Genomic DNA, 21,211 nt, shown 5'->3' with positions numbered 1-21,211 from the left:
ATATAAATGGATCAGGTTGGAGCTGCGCACCAAGGAACTGGAATCCCGCCTCGAGCTGGAGCAAGCCACTCGTGCTCGTCTTGAGGTGCAGGTGAACCGTCACAAGGAGGCCCTGGAGAAGCTGCAGAATGAGGTGACGCAGTCAAAGATGCGTGAGATGCAGGCCCAGGACGTAATCAAGAAGTCGCAAAAGAGTCTGCGTGACATGCGCGAGGAGTTCCACACGGTGTCCAGTCGCGAACAGGAGTCACTGACGCGACGCAAGGACCTCGAGAAGAAGATGGAGCAAATGGAGTCCGAGGGGGCGGCACTAAAGAACGATTTGCGCCTGGCTCTGCAGAGAATAGCGGATCTTCAGCAGGCCATGGAGGAGGAGGGCGAGGAAGAGCTGAGCGAAAGGTGAGTAGAACCATTTAAAAATTATGTATTGAAGTTAAACCAACAATTACTTTTAACCCATTCCAGTGATGAAAGCCTAAGCTCGGTGGGCTCAATCAGCGATCTGGAGGATCGTCTACGGCCAGTGCATGTGAAGCGCAGCTCACAGCAATCTCTAAACGGCAGCATTGGCGGCGGAGGTGGCTCCGTTGTTAGCTCTACCCGCACCGTGGTCTTTGAAAAGGACGACAACAGCCCTAGGTACGCTGATAACGAAGTCAACTCGAACAGCAGAAAGCAGCACAAGCATTAAGGCCCAAGCACCCAGCATAGACTCTCTCACCCTCTATTTGTCTGACTCTTAATATGCCTATCGCTAGTTAGCTAGTCTGTAAGGTCTGTTGCTATTTGCCGGCTTATCTAATTTAAATAATTAAACCATACATGCAAACCATCCGCCACAATCCACATCCACAAACGACCCCAAAAACCAAATCGTCAACCGCCGCCAACACTTTAACGCTGCAATTCTCCAATGACTCCTGCCAATTCAAACAAAACCATAAAAACCAAACGCCCCAAAACAAACGATGCGTGTAAATATGTTAATGCGTATGTGACAACAAACCAAAACACACAACAAATCCTCACTCCGCTCCGCTCTGATCCGCTGAACCGCCCCCGCTCCGCTCCGCAACAACAACAACAACCCCGCCCCTTCCTCCTCCGCCTGTGTGTGCGTGTAAACCATTAGCTTTTTCTTATTGTAGAATTACAGTGACGTCGCCATCGTCGCCACACATTCATAAGCTGGCACTGGCGGCCAAAGCCATACCGGCCAACAAACCGGACACAAAACCTGCAGCAGCGGCCAAAACAGCGGCGGCCGCATCGACCAGGATGGGATTAACAGTGCCAGCGAGCCAGTATAACGGCCAGGATGCTGGGCTGGCCAAGCCGTAGATCCATATTGGGGCTGCTATTTGTAATTTGTAATTTTTATTTTTTGGATATTTATTAGTTGTTTATCATTATTATTTGATTACTGTTTAGTTCAATATGTTTAACTATTTATTATCGAAATATAGCTACATGATAATACATTATATGAACCCTAATGGCATTCAAAGGTAATGCTAAATCGTAGTTAATTTAATTTGCGCGACAGTCCCTAAATAAAAAGTGATTAACCATGTTTTATCTCTCTCAAAACAAACAAAAACAAAACGGAACTAACACCTATAGCCTATATAGAATATAGTCCATTATCCTATAGCCAACTTAAATGAAATTAGTTAAACGCGTTTCAAAATCATAGGCAAGTGTATGCAAACGCAATAAATTGAATCTTTAATCAAATTAAATCCCACAAAACCAAGTATTTTACAAATAACTGATATTCTTATACGAATCATCGTCCCCATCATTACATCAGTAATTAAACAACGTCATTAGCGTCATTCATCTCATATTGAAAAGAAAATCTTATAAGTAAAGACAGTAATATATATTGGAATACGAAATTTTGCAGAAATCATTAAAAAACTAAAAAAAGTTCATGAAAATTATAAAAAAAACTTATAAAAACTAACGAAACGAACATAAACAAATAAATATATTGTTATAAAACTCAAATAGTGTATTTTTCATTGGTTGTGTGTACTTCGCAAAGGTATTATAATTTTAGAAATAAAACTGAATAGATTGGTTTCTTAATAAATTGTTTTTATACCCTTGCAGAGGGTATTATAATTTTGGTCAAAAGTGTGCAACGCAGTGAAGGAGACATCTCCGACCCTATAAAGTATATATATTCTTGATCAGGATCACCTCCTGAGTTGATATAGCCATGTCCGTCTGTCCGTCTGTCTGACCGTCTGTCTGTTTCTACGCGAACTAGTCTCTCAGTTTTAAAGATATCGAATTCAAACTTTGCACACACCCTTCTTTCCTTTGCACGCAGTATAAAGTCGGAACGGCCGGGATCGGCCGATATCCTATAGCTGCCATATAACTGATTAATCGGAAATGCCATAACTCTGCTGTTTGTTAAGTTAGGAAGTTGGGACTTTCTATGGGTTTATATTTGGCCAATCAATACGACGACCAAATTTCATAAGGATCGGCCGACTATATCCTATAGCTGCTATATAACTGATTGATCGGCAATGCCATAACTTTGGTGTTTTTAAAGTTAGGAAGTTGGGATTTTTTATGAGTATTAAGAATGCATCATATGAATATTTTGGAGAATATAATTTGCAGAATATTCTGCAAGGGTATTTCAACTTCGGCTCCGCCCGAAGTTAGCTTTCCTTTCTTGTTTTTTCTAATATTGATCTGTAAATAGTTACCTTAATATGTAGCATACTTTTTGGGGAAGTTCACATTGCTCACTTTTGTAAAATGTATGTAAAGTGTCAGACCTTGGTTTTTTCTTAAAATAAAAACTCAAGAATCGCAGGATCTAAATAACCGTATATTCCCCTTTTTCATCCCACTTTTTCAATCAAACAATGTTGATAATCTTTAATGCCTAATTTCCTTGGCCTAAGTTTCGAATCAAGGAACAACAATCAAAAGTCAGCACCTAAAAATGGCACACGGGCACTTGGCCTAAAACTGAATTTCCGGGTAAGAAGTAAGCCAACTCTTGAGTTGCACCGCCGCATTGATTCATTTGTGTAAGCACGCACGCTGGTAGGTCGAGGTCAAATGTGTAAGACATACCGAGCCCATGCCCGATCAGGGGCTACAAATCTGGCACCCACTTACCCCCAAACTGGAGCCGAAAACCCATTAAGTGGCACCATTCGGCAGTCGCCATCCCAGGTGACTTTGAAAGTTGCAGCAATCACAGTCCCACGCCCACGCCTCGAATCCCGGATCGGTCACGAATGAAAGCCAGGCACGCAAGTTTACCGCTTTGGGGGAAGGCCCCGAGCACTTGAAAACACTTGTTGTATGTCAAAGCCGGAGGGCCAGACATCAATCAGGCGTCTGGCTATGGCTTTCCAATCTAGGCGGGTGCAACAAGTGTTGCCCCGGGAAACTCCTCCACCCGGTCCCCCATTTGGGGGAAAAAATGCCGCGTGTCCGTCAGTCGAGCTGAACTCAAAAACAACCGTCAACTAGGCGACTGTCAAATGCGCCACGTATCCGGAATATCGATCAAACAGCAGCGACTTTACGCCAATTTCTGGGTCTCCGTTTTGGCGCAGACACATATTGGATTTCAAAGGCTGCGGAACAGAATCGCAGCGCTGCACTTGCGGCACTTGGAGTAGCTAAAGATAATACCAACATGGATGACCGCACCATAGACTCGATATTCCTGGGCTCCCTGGAGTCCCTGCCGCCAGTCAGCTCGAAAATCGTGCGCATCTTCACCAGCTCCACGTTCACGGGTGGGTCAACAAGCCAGATACCTTTGGCCACATGTGGCTGGGCATGCGAAGAAGTGTGAACTTGTTATGTAATCCGAGTTTTCGCAGACACCACCATGGAGCGAAACACACTTATGGCCAAGTGCTATCCCCGGATCAAGGACTACTGTCGCGAGAAGCACGGTCTTGAATTTCAGGTGGTGGACATGCGTTGGGGCGTGCGAGATGAGGCCACCGACGATCACATGACCACGGAGCTCTGCATGCGTGAGATTAAGAACTGTCAGCGACTCTCGATGGGACCGAACTTCATCGTGTTTCTGGGCCAGAAGTACGGCTACCGTCCCATTCCCACGTACATCGTGTCCTCCGAGCTGGCACTCATCTGCGAGGAGCTCACCTCAATGGGTGTGGACCGCGCCATCCTCGATTTGTGGTACAAAAAGGACAGTAATGCGGTGCCACCCATCTCGGTGCTACAACCCATCTCCTCTATTTTAATTAATTTCAACAACAAGGTTAGTTTTGTTATGAATTCTTTATTAAATTATGCCAAGTGTTACCCAAGAAATATGTATTTAGTGAAGTTTTGTCTTAGCATTGTTAAAGATACATCTTAAATATTGTTCAAACGCCAAAGAACTGTGTGTAATATAGTTTATAATGCATTCTATCTATGAATATATTTGACTCCTTAGACTTGGCTTTAAATAAAAAATGTAATATTCATTCTATCACCAGCGCGTGCCCAAGCTGCAGGCGGAGGATCAGGCGGTCTGGTGGGACACCCTCAACAAGATGCAGAAGCTGCTGCGCAAGGCGGCCGCCTCCTTGGGTGCCAGCAACAAGATGTCGAAGGAGGATGTGCACAACTACTTCATGTCGGGTGAGTTCGTAGCACTTAGAGAGTAGCAATCGTAGTGGTAGCTGAACAAACATTGGTCCGCGTTTAGTGACGGAGCGGGAGGTGATCAACGGAATATTGAACGTGAAAAACACGAAGAATCATTGCCTGTCCTATGTGAGGTACATCAACAACATAAATCTGCAGAACTTGAAGAAGGCCTCGCTGTTCGTGGACATCATCAACCGCAGCCTGGACACAGAGTCTGCCAAGTTGCTAAGCGACCTGAGAGACACCCGATTGCCGGCCAAGATCGAGGCCGTTAACGCACAGAAGTAAGGAGAGAAAGGAGCGCCTAAGCCGCCGTGAGAAGACGGAACGGGATGCTAATGCTATCTGCTGGGGGGCGGGCACTTTTCAGATACACCGTGGAGTGGATCGGACGGGAGGGACTGGACATTGAGACGCACGAGGAGTACCTGAATCATTTCATCTCTCACTTCTATAAGAACGTGGTGAAGCTGGTGGATAGGGCGATGCGCAAAGAAGACTCCAGTGCACAGGGGCAGATAGTAACTGAGATCCTTCAGCATCTGCACGCTTGCAACAATTCGGTCAAAATATTCTACGGGCGCGAGGAAAGTTGCGAACGTATCAAGCGCTACATGCTGGGGGATTCAGATAAGCCACTTGTCCTTTTCGGCGACGGAGGCTGCGGCAAGACCTCACTGCTCTCCAAGAGCGTTGCCCTTGTGGCCACCGAATGGTTCGTCCATGCACGGCCTATCAACGTCATCCGTTTCCTGGGCACAACGCCGGACTCCAGTGCCTTGACGGCCACCCTGATTTCCATCTGTCAGCAGGTGAAGTCCCTCCAAAACCAGCTACCAACCAGACCCCCAGAACTAACCCTAACCGCTTCTAACCTCTTACCCTGACACACACACCCTCTTAACCAATCAGATCTCTTACAACTACATGCTACCCTTCGAGAACATACCCGATGATCTTGTCCCCTTAACAGCACACTTTAAGCAATTACTAACTTACGCCAGCCCCGCCCAGCCGCTCACCATCTACCTCGACTCAGTCGACCAGCTAACGGGCACGCAAGACTCGAACAAGGTATCATGGATACCCACGCGTCTGCCTCCGCACTGTAAGGTGAGCCCTATACCCCGATGAGGCTGTGGACTCCACTCAATGTCCGCTTTCTTACTTTACTAACTCTTGGTGCATGATACTCTTTTGTATATACAAAACATTTCTCTAAGTGCATGATTTTAATCAATTTTATATAAATATTTAAAACAGGCATAAGATCTCTTTCCTCCTCTCTGACACTGTACAAATTTCTGCATGATATTTTGACTTTCTTCTAAATATATGAAACTTTTGCACTTTTATAAAATCCAGATTGCAATAACTGTCGTTCATCAAATTCCTCACATTACCTATTTTCTCTTGTAAAATATACTAGTCCTTAAAAGAAATGAGTACCAGCTTCACTTCCCTTTATATTTGTATTAAAAAGAATACTCTCCAAGAATTACTTTAGTCATCAAATTTTAATATTTAATATAAATAAAATTCAGAACAGACCAAAATGGATCCAAAAATCGCTTTACGTTAGATATTATTAATCGATATCCCCTAATAGGTAAAAACGAAAACGTAACGTGTTTGAAATTAGAGTTGCGAGTATTTAACATTTCCTTGATGAACCGATTTTCAGTTTTTTAAGGACCTTTCTACGATTATAGAAATATTAGGGAAACCAAAAAGATCAGTTCAATCCCCTGCTTCAATCCAATTTCATCATCATTACTCATACGCCCTGTGTATACACTGCATGAATCCGCATGCCCCAAATCAGAAGGGAAACTGTGTAAGTTTTTCCAATTGCTTGACCTGTGCGTGCTAAGCAAAATCACTCGTCACCGCCACCAATGCAATTGCAGGCACCTCTCCCAAAACGACACCGCAAGGAAGCCGTTCTGCATGAGGCGATCCTCGCTTGGTACTCACCCTTTGTCCAATGTCCTTGTATACAGATCCGATTCCGACTGTTTGCAGATCATCATCTCGTGCGCCAACGAGCCGGCAAATCCGACGGTGTCCCACGAGTACCACGTCCTGTGCAAGATGATCGACGTGGAGGAGAACTTTATTGAGGTGACCGCCTTGGGAGAGGATCTGGCCATGAACGTGATCAAGATGTGGATGAAGACGGCGTGCCGGGACCTCAACAACTACCAGTGGCGACTGGTGGCCAATGCCATTAGCAAGTGCTCGTTGCCGATTTTCGTAAAGCTCGTCTTCGCGGAGATCTGTCGTTGGCGGAGCTACACGCGTCCCCAGGAGACGCATCTGGCCAATACGGTGATGGACTCCATTATGCTGCTTTTCGAAAGAGTGGAGAAACAACATGGCCGCATACTCGTCTTTCACGCCCTGGCCTACATAACCGCCTCAAAGTCCGGGCTATCCGAAAGCGAACTGGAGGATCTTATTTCGTTGGACGACAAGGTGCTGGACGATGTCTACCAATACCATCTGCCGCCGACGCGGCGCATTCCGCCGCTTCTCTGGACCCGCATCCGTAACGATCTGCCCAACTATCTGAGCGAACGCGAGGCGGACGGGGTCAACGTGATGAACTGGTATCACCGGCAGTTCCGGGATACCGCCAAGGAGCGCTACTTCAAGAACATGAATATGGCTATTTACTTTCACTCCATGATTGCAGATTACTATCTAGGCATCTGGGGCGGTGGGGTGCCCAAGCCATTCAAGTTCACTGAGATTCAGCGGCACAGGTTCGGGTTGGCGGACAAGGAGGGCTCGGCGGATCGTAAGGTGCCTATTCAGCCGTTGGTTTTCAGTAGCAAGGACGGAATATCAAAGCGCTACAATTTGCGTAAGGTGAGTTGTGGGGCTCTCTATTTAATACGTTTATATTAATCTTAAATACTTAACAGTTTGGTGAGCTGCCTTTTCACTTTGTCCGTTCGCGCCGCTTTAAGGATCTGTTCGAGCACGTCCTTTTCAATTACGACTGGCTGCACGCTAAGCTATCAAGCTGTCCGCTTCAGGCGGTGTTGGCGGATTTCGAGGATGCCTCTAGCAACACCGACGACAAGGAGGCAAAGCGAGAACTGATGCTGGTTTCGGATGCCCTGCGTCTGGGAGGCGCTATCCTGGCCATTTATCCCAATATGCTGGCCCCGCAGCTGGTCGGACGGCTCCTGCCCGAGATTGGAGGAAATCCCAACATCAAAATGTTGCTGCGGGCCTGCGATCGCAGTGGTCCCAAGGACTGTGCCCTCATTCCGGTTAATCATTGCCTGCACACGCCAGGAGGACCACTAAAGGTAGATGATATATTCAAATGAAGTTATATTTAATTATAAAACCTCGTTTTATTAATAGTACTCCCTGGAGGGTCACCAATTCGCGGTGTTTGCCTTCTGCCTGACCAGCGACATGCGCTACATGGTCTCCATATCCACGCACTTTATCACTTTTGACCTCTCCACTTCGGATCTCACGCGTGACGTGAATCCCGGCATCGAGGGCATTATGCAGCAATTGGTTTTGAGTCCGGACAACAAGTGGGCAGCCGCCTATTCCAACAACAACCAGACGGTGCTGCTTAACATGCTCTCCAGCGAGTTTGTGGTGATCAACAGTCCCTTCGAGGAGTCCCACGGACCGGTCAGCGGTCTATATCTGCTCAATCAAAAGTAAGTTATGTGCGAGATCTTACAGGTTTCTAATTCTATTCTTTTTAAAGCTTGTTCATCACCTGCAAGCTTCGTTGGGCTCAGTTCGATATGCGCGGTAATTTGGTGGATACATTCGAAGTACCTGGCGAAAATGAGGATTGGGAGATTCTAAGTAAGTACGACAACTACCTATTTTCGTTTGATATACCAATAATAAAATCAAAAGGAGATGGGATAAATTAACACTTTAATAAAACCTAATACATATGCACATTATTTTTCTGGAAGATTCTATCAAATTAAAAACATTTTAAATGTATGATTAAACCCTTATTAACCGTTATCAAATCTTACCAGATATGGAGTTCTTCACCGCTGCCGATTACAATGTGGTCTTCTGGTCGGGCTCCATTAACGACATGCGACTGAGGCTGGATTCGTGTCGTAATGGCAACTACTCCAATTCCCAGCGGCTATTCAGCGCGATGGTCATGAACAAGGGAAGGACCAGGGCCTACGGCTGCGCCAACGAGGAAAATTTCGCGGTTTCCGTGTTCGATTTTGTCCAAGATGAGGCCACCGGTGAGATCTGCTGGACTCTAGTGGAAAGCCTGCCGCGCTTTGAGAACGACGACAAGGAGATGCTTTTGCAGCTGCGCCTCGATCAACACGATCGCATGCTTTTGGGTACGGCTGGTAAGGGATTTGTGATCTGGGATTTTGGCAGCCGGGAGAAGGATTCGGAGGAGCAATCCCGGTTAAGGGAGGGCGCACTGTACCTGGCACTTCCGCACGGGGTGCGCAACATTACAACCCGCATCATGCAATCGAACTCGATCATGGTTAGCTCAAAATTGGATTATGCCGTTGCCGGAGTGCGTAAAAATCTGTATGTGTGGTGCCTGACTACCGGCCAGCTGGCAAAGGTGCTGGACGCCCACTTTGGGCGCATTATCCAACTGGAGCCGCTGACCATCGGCAACTGGAACAACTTGGTCACGTCATCTATCGATCGTTCCGTGAAGGTGTGGAACATCAACAACATCTTTGAAAAGGTCCATGTCATCGATCGCCACGAGCTGCAAATCGACGACATCAGTCTATCCGAGGTGGACATGGCGGTGACCGTCACCCGCAGTTGTGTTGGCGTCTGGGAGACACGATCCGGTCGTTTGCTGGCCAAATTGGCCGACAGTCCTTTGGGTGCCATCGTCACCCATGCCGAGATTACGCCGGATGGTCGCTACATCATCTCCTCTGAGACGGGCAAGTTCTTGGTGTGGAATCGAGTGTCCGAGCAAGTGGTTTTCAGGGATGACCAACCAGGCATTCAGCAGATCACCCTCATGGATTACGGATACAAAGTGCTTACAGTCTCCGTGCCGAACATCAATCAACGGGACATTCTGGCTGCTGCAGGCGGAGCCGCTGATGAAGCCAACCGGCTAACAGCCATAACCACAATGCGATCGGTACCAGGTGAGTAACTTGTTGATCCAATAAAACATACCTGCTTGAGTTATCTGTTGCAGAGGGAGCAATCCTGTTTCGATTCGACTTTCCCATACGGATGATAACGGGCATGCCCTTCCGACAATCGGTTATTACGGCGGACAACGCCTACATCGTGGTGGTGACCGTGGACAAGTCCAACAAAGATTGCCTGGGCGTGTACAGTGCAACAAACGGGGCTTTCGTGTCCAAAATACTGTTGAAGGGGTGCTCCATCAAAGAGGTGATCTCGCTGGTCCCGATGCCTCACAAGGCCAACCAGGTTGCCGTGATCAGCAGCGAGAAAGGCAGCGTGATGGACATCAAAACAAAGAAGCATGTCCGCTCCATTGCCAAATGGGGCGGTAGCATCACTAGGGATGGCAAATGCGGGTTATATGCCCCCACCCGCGGCGGACTGGAGATGTTGGAGCTGCGCAAAGGAACCACGGTGAAGACCTTCATACCCAAGGTGGCCGAGGGCGTCTTCTCGGTGATCTGCATCTTCACGGAGAACGACGAGTACGTGGCTTACTACCACAGCGGTCGAAAGACCATACGCGTATTCCGCACCGTAGACACCGAGATGATAGCCAACTACCGTCTGCAGGCGGAGCTTACAGCGATTAAGAGCAGCAAGGATGGTCGCGCTATTGTTTTGGGCACAGTGGATGGATGTATGTCTGTGCTGGCTATCGTTGATCCAAAGAAGGAGGAAATGAACGACTACCTCAACGACTTGCCCTCCCGCGACGAGAACTGGAAGGCCAAGCTGGCCAAGATGAAGGCCCGGGTTGGCTTCAAGGCTGCAATCCGAGTGGCCACCATCTCCTCGCGCTACGCGAAGACCAGCAAAGGCGAGGACGGCGAGGAGGAGCTGCTGACGGAGATCACCGAAGACGTGGTGCCAGTGGCCGACTAGCTTGGTTAGTCGATTTATAAATATAACATTTATTTTCGCATATAGTTCATGAGGATGTTACAAAAATACGCTGCGTGTCTACTGTGTGTTATCCTGCGTGTACTGCGTGCTTGCGGCATAGAAATCAGTGTGTGTGTGCGGGTAAAACTGAATGGGTCTTAAACTAAACAATGGTTAGGGGGTAACTGCTATTTGGTAAAAAACTACGGTTAGCTAATACGAGTATAAATTAGGAGTTTTTTAGCGCGCACTGAGCCCAACGCTTGGCTTGAAACAATTTTATCCGTGTTGAGAGTGTTGAAAACATAACCAGACATAATAACAAGAATCGATTATAGTGGGCGCGTGAGGCAAAACAATGACCTTTCAAGTGTACACAAACCTTTAACATGCTACTGCTTTCACTGATAATTTAAACAAAATAGCGTAGGCATAAACTAACAAGCTGTCTAATGGAACCCGCTCTCAGTCACAGTCGCCACTTCAATCTCAACTTAGCCAATCGAATCTAATTGAATCGCATACGAAACACAACTCAGTGCTAATACATAGACCGATCATTTGTTATTAGTACAAGTACAATACATAATTGGAGGAAACGTAGTTATAGTGTAATTTGTTAATTATTGTTACTGTTGTTAACCTGCTTTCGACACTCGCTGCTGCTCCTGTTACTACACATTATTACCGTGAATATATATATGTGCCGACTTGTAAGCATACAACTATGTTAAATAATAAATGATTCATGTAGTTTACGAGGACTGGCTCGTTCAGTGTGTTTTGAGTGTGTCTCTGTTTCTGTATAACTTTTTAGCTGCCGCTGTTTGTAGCTAAGAATTTTTCAGCTACGGGAAGCGCACAGCTTATTGGGCATGATTCTCTTTCTTGATTTGGGCCAGCTTTGCCTGGAGATGCTGTAAGCGATTGGGCGACATGTCCCTCTTCTGAAATAAGTACATTAAAAAATTGCTATCTTCTTCTGCACTATTTGTACTCACATCTCTCTTGATGAGTGACGCCTTCTGTGAGTTCATCCCGTTTAGGCAAAGGTTCTCGTCCACCACCTTGTTGTCCAGCATGTGAGATCCATCGTCTGCTGAACGGGTAGATGCTAGTTTACCGGCCCCGCCTCCGCCGGACAAGTGATACTGCAGGCGGTCCATCCAGAAATCGGCATCGTGTCCGGAGTTCTGGTAGTTGACATCTGTGAGATAAGAACGAGTAGCTGCTGCAGTTCGTCGGATTCAAACGCAAATATAAATGTACGTGCGTGTGATTAGTTTATGAAATCGGGTGTTAAACGTTCCGTGCGCTGCCATTACCTGTGCGATTATCGGGCGCCTGTGTAGAGCCAGCGTTCTGGTTGCGTTCGATCTCGGCCAGACCCTCCTCGATGTACTTGTGGAAAGTGGCACTAGAGCCTTGGAGGAAGGTGCTCAGATCGATGTCTGGATTTTGTTGCTGCAACGTAGAAGACAGTTGCAGTACAATAACAATAAACTATAATACCTTCAAAAAACAAACCTTAAAATCGTAAAGCTTTTGCAGACCTTGCTGCTTGGTATCCCTATCCGAAATCAGCTTAAAGATCTGTGATACTGTATCATGAGTTTGGTGCGAAATACGCTTGGAGGCAATCTCCTTGGCTCTCTGGGGGGATGCTCCGATTCCTGCCGCAGAGCCGTCCTTCTGGAAATTCTTAAAAGGCATTGTCTTTTTATTTAGCCAAATTCTTTAATAAATTGATCTAAACAACCCACCTTGAGGATGCGTATTAAATACGTATGTAGCTCTGAGTGTGTGGGAATCTGGTTAAGATGCTGCAGAATGGCGTTGCCCTTAACCTTTGCCATGTTGTGCAGAATGGTCTTGATCGTTCGCATTGGAGTGTCCGACGGTCGATTCTGCCACCAGGTACTGGGCAGGGCCAGCATAAACTCGTGCACCTCAAGAATCACGGCGTCATAGTTCAGCTCGTTGCTACGCTCTGGCAACATCTTTACGTTTCGCCAGATGCACTTCATCAGCAGATCTGTAAACTTTGGTAGCTTTGCCTCAGGACAAGTCTCGCGCAGCAAACGTATCAAAGCACTGGAATGGTTTAAATTAAATGATGCGACAGAATAGAATATTGAATTAACTTACCAGTTTAAATTTGTAAAATCGACCTTATCCAACACTTTGAGGCAGATGCCATTTATAACCTTGTTATATTGGCTGTCATCGCCTACGGCCAACTTGGGATCGGCCATTAGGTTTAGCAGCGACGACATGAGATTTTTGATGCAGGCCACGCCCAGCGTTTTGCCCAGAATGTTGGCATGGAAAAATGTATAGAGAATGGATAGTAGCGGCTGGTATACGACCACGGATTGAGCCGATGGTATCTGAGAGAGATTCTGGCAGTAAAAATAGAAAGGTAATTATTTGAGCTTGCATAATAACAATGTTATATACCTTAAACTGTGCCAGCACATTTTGGATGAATATTTCCTCGTAGTCACGCAGCACGGCCTGCTTCTCGGGAGCCTCGATAATGGCGGCCAGCTCGTTGATAGACGCACGAGCCTTCAGCGTGTCTGTGCTGCTAACACCCTTAATTACTTTGACCAGTTGCGGATCGTGCTTGGGGAGAACATCAGCCAAACTGCAAGTAGGGAAAATAACAGTAGCGGATGGATATAAAGGGCAGGCGAATGGATAACCTACTTTGGTATATTATTCTCCAGTTGCTGGGGCACCTGCTGGTGCTGCATGCGCATAGGACTGCGATATGGCGAGATGCCACTTGTCATGCCGCCGGTGGACGACGGTGATGTGGTTAGAGTCTGCTGCATGTAGTGCTGCCGCGAAATTAAGCGATCGAACTTCTCCTGCGGGTAGTGAACCCCGGCTCGAGTCGGCCTTACTCTAATTGGTTCGTCCAGCGACGAGATGTCTACGTTCAGTAGTGGCTTCTGTTCCATTTGGTCAACGCGGACCCAGTCTTTTTCGATTTCGTTTATTACCTGCAAATCTAGGCCGAAGGGACCACTTGGTTTCTGTTGCTGGGCCTGCTGCTGCAGCTGTTGCAGTTGCTGCTGAAGGAGAAGCAGCTGAGAAGATGGCGCCTGATCAAATGTTCTACAGAGTGTCGAAAGAAACAAACGTGTTAGCGCAACTCTGGAAACTTAATTGACTTTGGTACACGGAAAGCAATGACAAAAACGAGAACAACAAAGGCAAAGGCGACTTTGCAAACAATCACGCCAGCAAGCAACACAAAACAAATGAACAAAACAACACAAAGTATAAAAAAAAAAGCCACTTTACGCCTGTCGAGTCAGGGAGTTCAAGTAGGCAACCACATTGGTGGCACTCCGCTCCGTCAGGTTGCTCAGCCCACGTGCATTTAATTCCCGCTGCGAACTGAGTCAATAAAGTAAAAATATAAACGAAAATCAACTAACCGAAATCAACAAAAATAAAGGGGTTTGTCTACTTGGGTGTCCGAGGGTGGAAACCACTATAAACGCTGTAAGAAACATATATGATATGATGCACAAATGTAATGTGAAATTTATCCAGAAATACCGTTACCGCCAAGAACTCGTCTCAGGGTTGGTGTAGTCTGCATTAATATGCGTCTAAATGTGTAACCTTCTATGAGACTACACCATTTAAATATTTGTTATGGCAATTTAAGTTCTTAAATTTATTGATTTATTCCTTTCATTACCCTATGGAACCAAACCCACAAAGTCGGGAAATTCTGTATTCTTTCTATTAACACTCACATTTGGATGACAAATAAACACATTAACTCAAATCATAATTATTTTCGTTTTTAAATTTCGCTTAGACGGTATAGACGGTTCGGATTGAGAGAATTTCTTTCGCCTTGTTCATAATCCCGGCAGCAGTTTCCAACCCTCGCCTGTACAGGGCACCCAACAAACTAAGTAGATAAATGGACCTGTATCTAGGGTCTAGGGAAATTGATATTAAAATCAGCCCCCGCACACTTACCCTTCGTCGTCCGGGGGCGGCAGCTCGTCGCAACCGTTGCCCATTTCTGCATCCTCTATCTCAATGCTGTCTTGTCGCTGAGAAGCCGCCGGCCTGCCACTGGTGGGCATATCCACAGAGGCCGGAGGCGTTGGCTTCTTCGTCTTCTTGGCACGCTTGATGCGCTCATCGAGCATTGACAGATCCTTCTCGTTGAGATGGCCAATCATCTTGTAAGTCTTTTCACCGGACAAGAAGAACACCTGGACGATGCAGTTGAGGGCCGCGTTGCGCACGGAATTATCTCGGTCGGAGATCTGGCGAGCAATCTCCCGGACCGCCGCCTGGGGGCAGATGTTCATGCCGTAGCTCTCAATAAGAAAGGAGAGTTCGTCCAGGCACTCAGTACGCTGGCGGGCATTCTTAGACTTAAGGCCCTCCATCACATAGGCAAAGACCTTGACGAAGGGGAAGACCAAGATAACTTGCCGCAGGACACGACGTACGCCATTCCGGACAGCATCCTTGGGATCTCCGATCTGAAAATGCACAAAGCTTTAAACTAACTTTGAATAAAATTTCGATGGGCGTGTCTTACCTTTAAAAGGAGGTGAGGCACAAAGCAGCTGCCCTCGTTCTCCGCCAGAATGTATTCCTGATCAATAAGCATCTGAAAGACCTGCACTAGATATTCGAGACCCTTAATCAGCACAGAAGGGTTCGTATCGTAGAAGCGTAGTGTCAGCCATTTAAGTATTAAGTCCAGGTTGCACACCAGTGCCTTGCTGTTGCCAGCCAGATCTTCGCTTAACTGCTCGATGACTTTCAAGTGATAGCTTGGGAGAATTTAAAAACGTTATCTCTGGAATGAAACAGTGATGGCAGCAGGACTTACCGAAAATCGTCGTGGAACATGTTGGCTATCAGCGCTTTATTTACATTGGCCGTCATCATCTGGTCGCGCAACAGTTCGGTGAATTCCTCTCGCGGTGTTACGAAGGTCCATTTGAGCACTTTCATTTTCTGTTCGTCCAGCAGCCGCTGGTTCTTAGAGTTGTTTACCGTCAGTAGCGGAGAAGTGTCGATATCCTCATCCTTCTTGCGCGCAGGAACCGGCAATTTGTCCTGCCCACCGGCGGCCCTAGCGGATGCACTCTTCTGAACGCCAGCTGCCCCACCAGCACCGCCGCCACGCACTGTCTTTGCCTTTGGCTCCTCCGGTATAGGAGCCTGCTGCTTGCCTTTGGGGAGCGGTTTTACCGGGAGATTAGGACGCGCCTTCTCCAAAGCCGCGTATATATCCTTTTTAGAGGCTGGCTTCTGCTTGTCCAGGGCGCGGTTCAAAGCATCAAACCCGAGGTGGATCATGATTCCCAGCACAGCCTCGTTGGCGTTTTTGCGCACATCGGCATTGCGATCGCAGATGTGAGCGTATAGGTGCGGCACCATTGAATGCAGATCCTCCTTTGACACCGACTTGGGGGGAAGTCCTGGAAGTTTGTCTGCTAGCCAAGCCCAAAGCTCGGTCTTCAGGGCTGGCGATCCACCCTTGAGGGCATCAGCAATCATTTCGCTCTCAAAGAACTCCTTGTAGCCGCCCTTCTCGCCAAAACTGTTAATGCAATTGAGGGCGGCGGCTCGCACGAAGCTTTTGTTATCTCCCAAGGCGTGTAAAAATCCAGGGAACAGAGTGCGCACATGGTTGCGACAACCAGCGCCCATGGCCGTGGCTAGCTGCTCGCAAATGGCCAGTGTCGTCTGGGCAATTTTTGCATTGGAATCGACTAGGCGATGCGCCAGAGCTGGAGCTAAATCTCCGATGCTGGGCTTGATCAACCTCGCCTCCGATATAATAGCCTGCAGTTTAGTCAGTCCCTCGTTGCGAGTTTTCCAGTCCTTGTCCGACATCTCTTTTAGGAGGGCTTCCGTAATCTGTGGCGCAATGTCAACCCGGGGTAAAAGATCAGCCATGTTAATAGGCTCTTCTTCTCCGGCTGCTCCACTATCTTCGTCCTCGTTATCCGCGGAACTACTAATTGCTCCACCGCTGCTACGTTGGACTCCTCTTACAGGCTTTGGCGGTTTTTCTCCTACGTTCTTGTCAAACTCCACCTGGATCTGAGACTTTAAGGCGGGCTTTTCACTATCGAAGAACATCATAAGAGCATTTCCCATATACATGGACATAGTGCCCACAAGTTGGATGGCAGCGGCACGAACTGTTGGATTTGTGCTCTGCACGCCCTTACGTACATCCTCGATTAAAGTTTTTGGCTGCAGTTGAAAGCCGAACTCTGTGATAGATTTGCCCACCCAATTGAAGGCCTCTGATTGCACTTTCGGTGACTTTTGCTCGAAGGCAAAGTTCAGAACTTTGCCAACGACATACTCCAGCTTTGTGGCTTCAGCAAACGCGGAAAGAACATCAGCAGCAGCTGCTCCATTCTTAGCATCAGCCAACTTTTCGGTTATTTCGTTAATCACCAGATCTACAGTTGTCGTGGTCAGCGGATAATTCTCAGCCACACTACGGATAATGTCCAGCTTAAACTTGAGTACCTGGAAATTCATTTCCTTAAGACCGGGCTTACGCCCGCTGATGGTACGGATCAAAATCTGAGATATGCCCGCCTGTTTTGCATCGAAGCCGGTAATTTCGCCCAGAAGCTGCTCAACGGCAGCGAGGCGATTCTTCCAGTTGGAATCCACCAATCCATTAAGTATGTCGGCTGGCAGAATTTCCTCTGCCTTTTCCTGCAAATCTTCGGGCGTTAATTCACGTTCCGTGACTAGGGCTTTTCCAGTCCCTTTGGAGGTTGCAGCTGGAGCAGATGCAGCTCCTCCCCCTGTACTTGACGAGGGCTTCTTCAGGACTTTGCGTGCCCCTGTAGTAGCAGGTCGTGCCACTGGCTTCGGATCAGCACTGCCTGCGGTGGTCTTCGCAGGAGCAGTGGTTTTCGCAGCCGGTGCAGATGCAGGTCGTGCCTCCTTCTTTGGACCTGCAACCTTTATCTTTATCTCCGCCTTGTCGTGGCACTCCTTGATCTTGACCATCTTGAGTGGATCGACGTCCGCTAGGAGTGGAGTCACCGCCTTATCACCCATTAGTTTCATTAGAGTTCCCAGGGCTTCGGCGCTGCTGTCGCGGACCGTGGGATCCGGCTCGTTAAGAGTTTTAACTAAACTAGTGGTGAGAAGCTTGAGCAGCTTCTTGTTAAGCGCGGTTGGCTGAGTGCGGGTCAGAGCACGGGCCAAGAACAAAGCCGTCTCAGATTTAACACTTGGATTCTTGTTAGCAAGCGACTCCACAATGGACTCTTGTTGGGTCTCCAGTGAGGTGGAGGAGTAGATGGCATCGATCGCCTCTCGTAGGGCTGTCACAACATTAGGTTTTTTTTCTTTAAATTTCTCTAAAAGGGATGGGACACAAGCCTGAAATAAAATAACGTATTTGATTATGCTTCGCTTAAACGAATGTAGGGAACCAAGACATTACTTACCGATGCGTAGTTGGAGAAGCGCTTTGCCAATCCTTTTGCTAGCAGGGCTAAACATTTTCCGGCCATTGCCACAAGGACAACGTTGGAATCCTTGGTAATCACTTTTTTCAGGGCGCTTACTAGTGTTCCGTACTCTCCGTTCTCAAGTTTTGGATGGTCGGTAAGCAGCTTCTCCAGGACCTCCAGCGATTCCTTGCGTAGTGTCCACTTCTTTTCCTCTAGCTTGTCGTAGAAGTCCTTGGGCATCTTTGAGAGTATATCAACGGGATCAAGTAGATCCATTGGATCGATTTCTTCGACGCCAGGCTCGCCATCCTCTTCTATTTAATTTAAGTAAACCAAAAACTTAAATTATATTGATTTAGCGGAAGTATAGAGTCCTTACCATGATAGGCATCCTCGATGGCTGCTGCGTCGGCGATCTTGGCTTGCTTCTCTTGCTGGGACTTTAGATATCTAAAAGGAAAAAAGTTTATTAAATGAATCATTTGAGAGAAGGGTACAAGCTCACCTGGAGGGCTCTACACGTTCGCCTTTGAGCTTGTCAAACTCATCCTCCAGCTCCTTGAGCGTAACCTGTGGCAACGTGGAGATCTGTGCCTTCATGGCGGCTCCGATCCAGCGGTAGATCTCCACGGCCAACTGTTTTCCCTCATCTCGGACCGCCTTATCTCGTTCTGACATCAGCGGGGCTAGTTTCTTAATCAACGGCTTGACGCCGATCACTTTGTGTCCGAACTCACGAAGAGCCAGCGTAGTGGCCGCCACACAGGCGGACACAATCTTGGGGTTCTTAGCCTCCATGCCCTTAATTAGCTCCTCGACAACAGCATCCTGCTTCTCAATCTCCACGTACATGAGTGCAACCTGGACGGAGAGCTCCTTGGTCTTTGTCTTGGGCGCGGCAATGCACTTCTGGACAATGCCGGTCATCACATCGCCCACAGTGCGTCCAGCAAGGCCGCTGTTCTCTACGAAGATGAGGGCTGCCTCCAAACCCTTCTCCTGGGCCAAGGCATTGGAGTCCACAACCATCTTCTTGATGAGACCTGCGAACTTGGACCACTCCGGGGACTTCTCGTCGTCCAGCTCGCGGAAGATCTTGGCGGCCTCCTCGTAGCCATCGACGCGGGCCTTCCACAGCTTGTGGACACATCGCTCTTCCACCGGCAGCTTCTTGTACTCGGTATCCTCGGCCATTGTATGTTGCTCAGAACGCTACTCAATTCGGTCTGAGCAGCGGATTCTCCTCAGTGGTCTCTGTCGCAAGCAGTTGCCTCAACCAACATTCTAGGGAAAAGAGATATTATATAAAACCAAATCAAATGGAATTTCTCTCAAAAATTAAACAAATCCCAATGAAGCAGAACTATTCTGGTTGTCAGGAGTCATCAAGCTAATGTTTCGAAATTGAGCTTAATCGTCGATGAAATGCCGGAGGCCAAAGGAATCATCCGTCCGTTCTGCTCGAGAGACGGCAAGATTAAATGGGTCGGCCATATTTAGATTGCGCCGACCAACTGCAGTTATTTGGCAAATAGAAATAGAAATAGGAGCGTGCGAATTTGGTTTTTCGGAAAAGGTTGGTGGGCTTGTCACCAGGATGGGTGATATCATTTCACGGAATTACGCGCATTATTCAGACAATATTGTATATCAGAGCAGGGCAGCCCTTCCCTTCCTCCACAAAAGGTGACTTACACGCACACGCAAGTCTGTGGCTGATTTAGGCGCGCATTATTCATAATACTCGTACAAATGTATGTAGTATCACAAAAAAACTATTAAATGAATTTCATTATTTATAGCCCTCAACATTTTTCTCTAGATCTGCTCCTGGACTGATTTTACTTTGTTCAAGTTATAGTAGAGCAATCCATTAGTCGGATATGCCGCGCTTTGTCAACCACTTCTTAACCATACTCTCTCTCTCTATATCTTAAGCGTTCTTCCAAGCTCTCACGCACACCGACGCTCTCTGGTTCGAATTAACGGATCTCAGGCAACAACAAATGTTTCTCCTGTGAGGCTTTGCGTCTGGAAAATGCCGTCGTTTACCGTTCCTTCCAACCACAAATTGTTGCTTTGGCCTTTAATTTTCAGTGGTTGCAGCTTTAGAGCTGCACAAAAAGCGACGCCCTGGAACAAAATCGCGATGCACTCAAGTGCATTCCGAAACCCCCACACCCACTCACCATCAGAATGAAGATCCAAGTACCGCCGAGCAGCGGGGGGCGTGTCGAGGTCTGTGGGGCCGGACAGCTGGCTAGCGGCAGCGTTTTTAAAGGCTGCGCAATGCAATAACTTCGATTTTTCGCAGGCGACACACCAACACTCACACACAGCACAACACTCAGGCACGCACACTAATTCGACTTGGACACACCGACGAGCTTTTTCCTGGGCTGCCAAGCACTGAGGCAACAATAAACAATAACTTAATTATGTTTTCAGCACTTCGAGGCACTTTTGTGCAGCGGAATTTACTCGGTTGCTCGCGTAAGGGTGAGGTAAATAAATAATAATTTTGCAGTTCTTCAGCAGCGTCGTCGCGCGCCAGTGTGACCGCCAGAAATAATCGATATAATACATGGAATAGTGGAATTAAAAATAGCTGGATTCCACTGGGTTGTGTTTTTACATCTTACTAAATGTACTTTTTTAAAATTTTAAAATTAATGTGATTTTGCCATTCATTTTTACATTGTTATGTGCAATCAAATGTGTAAAAATATTGCAATTAATAAGCCAAAGGGTGAAATACTTTAACAATGAAAATGTATACCATCTAATAATATGATAATATTATGTATGTATCTTTCGAAAACGTACGTAAACCCATAAACAGATATATTTTAATTTTCAACCTTAAATATTCATTAAATCCATATTTTTATTTTGTAAAATATTCATAATCAAAACATATTATACTGAGAGGCAAATGAAGTACCAAGCATCTATTTAAACTCGAA

The 21,211-nt window shown here is 47.0% G+C and overlaps 3 protein-coding genes and 1 long non-coding RNA gene across 18 annotated transcripts in view; 3 read left to right on the top strand and 1 right to left on the bottom strand.

Moving 5' to 3' along the window:
• LOC108044636 (unconventional myosin-XVIIIa) overlaps nucleotides 1–1,490 on the top strand; it is a 32,641-nt gene extending 31,151 nt beyond the window's left edge. For 7 of the 9 annotated variants that reach the window (XM_017123713.2, XM_044458698.1, XM_044458699.1 and 4 more), the window contains 3 exons: nucleotides 16–399; nucleotides 466–639; nucleotides 1,149–1,490. In XM_017123713.2, the coding sequence (XP_016979202.2) occupies nucleotides 16–399; nucleotides 466–639; nucleotides 1,149–1,341 (751 nt within the window). In that variant the 3' untranslated portion in view covers nucleotides 1,342–1,490. Of the gene's footprint in view, nucleotides 1–15; nucleotides 400–465 lie in introns of all 9 variants that reach the window. The other 2 variants (XM_017123714.2, XM_017123711.2) reach the window with 1 other exon arrangement.
• A 2,144-nt stretch (nucleotides 1,491–3,634) lies between these two features.
• LOC108044647 (NACHT and WD repeat domain-containing protein 2) lies at nucleotides 3,635–11,507 on the top strand. The gene is made up of 12 exons (XM_017123725.2): nucleotides 3,635–3,785; nucleotides 3,873–4,282; nucleotides 4,506–4,650; nucleotides 4,718–4,943; nucleotides 5,030–5,471; nucleotides 5,572–5,772; nucleotides 6,685–7,533; nucleotides 7,590–7,982; nucleotides 8,041–8,354; nucleotides 8,405–8,508; nucleotides 8,694–9,815; nucleotides 9,869–11,507. Exons 1-12 carry the CDS (start codon nucleotides 3,683–3,685, stop codon nucleotides 10,747–10,749), a joined length of 5,190 nt encoding a protein of 1,729 aa, XP_016979214.1. The 5' UTR covers nucleotides 3,635–3,682; the 3' UTR covers nucleotides 10,750–11,507.
• Nucleotides 10,755–20,560, bottom strand: LOC108044646 (protein mini spindles). 7 transcript variants are annotated; one of them, XM_044458692.1, is made up of 16 exons: nucleotides 20,435–20,560; nucleotides 18,751–19,529; nucleotides 18,625–18,695; nucleotides 18,240–18,559; nucleotides 15,635–18,171; nucleotides 15,338–15,575; nucleotides 14,761–15,278; nucleotides 14,065–14,160; nucleotides 13,462–13,875; nucleotides 13,210–13,399; nucleotides 12,898–13,151; nucleotides 12,513–12,843; nucleotides 12,277–12,450; nucleotides 12,075–12,213; nucleotides 11,751–11,980; nucleotides 10,755–11,696 (listed from the first exon to the last, which is right to left on the bottom strand). In XM_044458692.1, the coding sequence occupies exons 2-16, from the start codon at nucleotides 19,437–19,439 to the stop codon at nucleotides 11,616–11,618; spliced, it is 6,282 nt and encodes a 2,093-aa protein (XP_044314627.1). In that variant the 5' UTR covers nucleotides 19,440–19,529; nucleotides 20,435–20,560; the 3' UTR covers nucleotides 10,755–11,615. The 7 variants fall into 7 exon arrangements, with proteins under 7 accessions (XP_044314627.1, XP_044314628.1, XP_016979212.2 ...); XM_044458693.1 differs by having other exon boundaries at nucleotides 11,751–11,977; XM_017123723.2 differs by having other exon boundaries at nucleotides 11,751–11,956.
• On the top strand, nucleotides 20,207–21,147 carry LOC108044649. The gene is made up of 2 exons (XR_001769311.2): nucleotides 20,207–20,483; nucleotides 20,560–21,147. It is a non-coding gene; the product is annotated as an uncharacterized LOC108044649 (long non-coding RNA).
• The last annotated feature ends 64 nt before the right edge of the window (nucleotides 21,148–21,211 follow it).

This window comes from Drosophila rhopaloa, unplaced genomic scaffold, assembly GCF_018152115.1.
Source record: "Drosophila rhopaloa isolate 14029-0021.01 unplaced genomic scaffold, ASM1815211v1 contig_167, whole genome shotgun sequence".
In the NCBI taxonomy this organism is placed as follows: domain Eukaryota; kingdom Metazoa; phylum Arthropoda; class Insecta; order Diptera; family Drosophilidae; genus Drosophila; species Drosophila rhopaloa.
The sequence above is the reverse complement of the archived record's forward strand: the minus strand, read 5'-3'. Positions and strand labels throughout refer to the sequence as shown.